Here is a 2,500-nt window from a genome sequence, read left to right on the forward strand (position 1 = left end):
CAACCAACCAATCAATCAACGAAACACCACCACCATCCTGACACCACCATCTACCCACCAACCCACCCATCTACCCACACCCACCTACCCCCCCCCCCACCCCCACCCCCTCCTAGCCGCTAGAGCAGCAAGGCACGGGCTGGGCCTCTAGATGCTGGTGGACATGCAGCACGGGGCTTTGCAGTCCCCGTACGGGCCGGGCCCCGGGGGCGTCGGGGGCATCTCTCAAGGCCCCGGGGGTGCGGCCGCGGCCGCCGCGGCGGGGTTAAGCGGCTCCTTGGGCATGATGCCGTCGCTCTTCGGCGAGCACCAGAACTACTACCGGGCCCACCCTGGGAGCTACTCGGGCATGGCGGCCATGGGCGGCATGGGCATGTACGGGGCCGCTGACCAGTACTCGGCCATGGCCCGCTCCTCCCCTTATGGACCTTACGGCCACCCCCACCACCACCCCCACCACCCCCACCACCACCACCACCACCCGGCGAAGGACATGGTCAAGCCCCCGTACTCGTACATCGCCCTCATCGCCATGGCCATCCAGAGCGCCCCGGACAAGAAGATCACCCTCAACGGCATCTACCAGTTCATCATGGAGCGCTTCCCTTTCTACCGCGAGAACAAGCAGGGCTGGCAAAACTCCATCCGTCACAACCTCTCGCTCAACGAGTGCTTCGTCAAGATCCCCCGCGACGACAAGAAGCCCGGGAAAGGCAGCTACTGGACCCTGGACCCGGACAGCTACAACATGTTCGACAACGGCAGCTACCTCCGCCGCCGCCGGCGCTTCAAGAAGGCGCACGTCATCAAGGAGAAGGAGGAGCGTGAGAAGCAGATGTCGGAGTTCCAGAAGGACTGCCGTAAGGATTCTGTGGCCGGAGGAGGAGGAGGAGGTGGAGGTGGAGGAGGAGGAGGGGAGGGAAGCGGCATGACGGGGCACCACCACCACCACCACCCCCACTCCCACTCCCACTCCCACCACCACCACGAGATGCCCAACGGAGCAGACTCTCGCACCTCAGGCTCCTCCTCGGAACCCGGGGTTGGGGGGCTGGACCGGAGCCCCAAGACGGCCACCAACCTGACCCACGACTCCAGAGATCGCAAGCCTATGATTCCCGACACCTCCTCCCCGGGGTCTTCAGGCCTGGCCAGCACCAAGCCGGAGCCCGTGGACTCGCCCAAGAGTGACTGCATGTCCGGTGTGGGTGTGGGCCTAGGGGGTGTGGGTGTGGGTGTGGGCGTCGGGTTGGGTCTTGGGTTGGGGGGAGCCGGGATGGGAATGGGGATGGGTGTTGGGGCCATGGGACTCGGTCTGGGAGCCCGGCCCGGGTCGTCGTCCTCGGCCGTGGCCGCCGCCGCCGCCGCCAACACCTTACCCATCCCTCCTGACCCCATGACTCCCTTGGAGAGCTCCGTGTCGTCCTTCAGCGTGGAGAACTTCCTGCCCGCCACCTCCCACCACCACCACCACCTCCACACCCACCCCAACCACCACCCGCACCACCACCTCAGCGGGGGCGGGTTGGGGGCCACAGGAGGAGTAGTAGGGGGCAGCAGCAGCGGCGGCAGCAGCGACCTTCTGGCGTCCCGGCCCCCGACCTTGCTGTCCCCGCAGGTGCTGCCCTACTCCTCTTCCCGGGCCTCGGACCTCTACCGGCCCGGCAGCGTGGCCTGCTCGCAGAGCTCGGGGGGGCTGAGCTCCTCCACGCCGCCCTACAGCTACCACCACTGCCACAACTCCCAGAGCGTCTTCCCCTCCGGAGGCGGAGGCGCTAGTAGCAGTAGTCCGCAGCATCACCAGCAGCACATGTCCTTGTCCTGCGCTGAGGAGAGCGGAGGAGGAGGAGGAGGGAGCTCCACCACAACAGGAGGAGGAGGAGGAGGAAGCTCCCCCCACACCCCTCTCTCCCACCACACCCACGCCACCGCTTCGAGTCTCGGAGGAGGAGGAGGAGGAGGAGGAGGTGGCGGCGGCGGCAGCGGTGGTGGTGGAAGTCAGAGCAGCAACGCCAACAACAACAGCAACACCACCACCAACACCAACAACAACAACACCGGCGGCAGCGGCGTGGTGGGTTTGAACCCCAGCAGCATGTTCTCTGTCACGCAGGGCCACCACTACTCGCGGACCAACAGCTGGTACATGAGCCCCGCCACGCCGGACTTGAACCCGGGGCCCCACGGGGGCGGCGCCGACTTCTCCATGTCCTCCTCCCCCTTCGCCATGTTCGACTCCCAGCGTCTGCTCTCCTCCCAAGGGCAGAGCCAGGTCTCCTCAGCTAGCTGTCAGCTGGCGGCCTTTAGGGCTCCGTATAAGACGGCTTCATCCTACGCTTACGACTGCACAAAGTTCTAAGTAAAGAACACTATAAAAAAAAAAAAACTATGACAAAACAAAAAACAAAACAAAAACAAAACAAAACAAACAAAAAAAAAAACTTAGTTAACTAACTGCTGATTTCGGACAACTGACAAAAACAAACTAAAAAAAAAAACA

General features: G+C 63.6%; 1 protein-coding gene across 1 annotated transcript; it reads left to right on the plus strand.

Moving 5' to 3' along the window:
• Nucleotides 1-151: 151 nt before the first annotated feature.
• Nucleotides 152-2,359, plus strand: LOC143300310 (uncharacterized). Its single transcript, XM_076613908.1, has 2 exons — nt 152-1,818; nt 1,984-2,359. Exons 1-2 carry the CDS (start codon nt 152-154, stop codon nt 2,357-2,359), a joined length of 2,043 nt encoding a protein of 680 aa, XP_076470023.1.
• Nucleotides 2,360-2,500: the final 141 nt, after the last annotated feature.

The sequence above is a fragment of the Babylonia areolata genome, chromosome 26 (assembly GCF_041734735.1).
Source record: "Babylonia areolata isolate BAREFJ2019XMU chromosome 26, ASM4173473v1, whole genome shotgun sequence".
NCBI classification, from domain to species: Eukaryota; Metazoa; Mollusca; class Gastropoda; order Neogastropoda; family Buccinidae; genus Babylonia; species Babylonia areolata.

Excerpts from the sequence above, each read along its gene's own strand:
- LOC143300310 (XM_076613908.1), top strand. The coding sequence starts at position 152 with ATGCTGGTGGACATGCAGCACGGGGCTTTGCAGTCCCCGTACGGGCCG. Across the intron at positions 1,819-1,983 it reads CACCAGCAGCACATGTCCTT|CGGTGGTGGTGGAAGTCAGA; the intron begins GTCCTGCGCTGA and ends CGGCGGCGGCAG.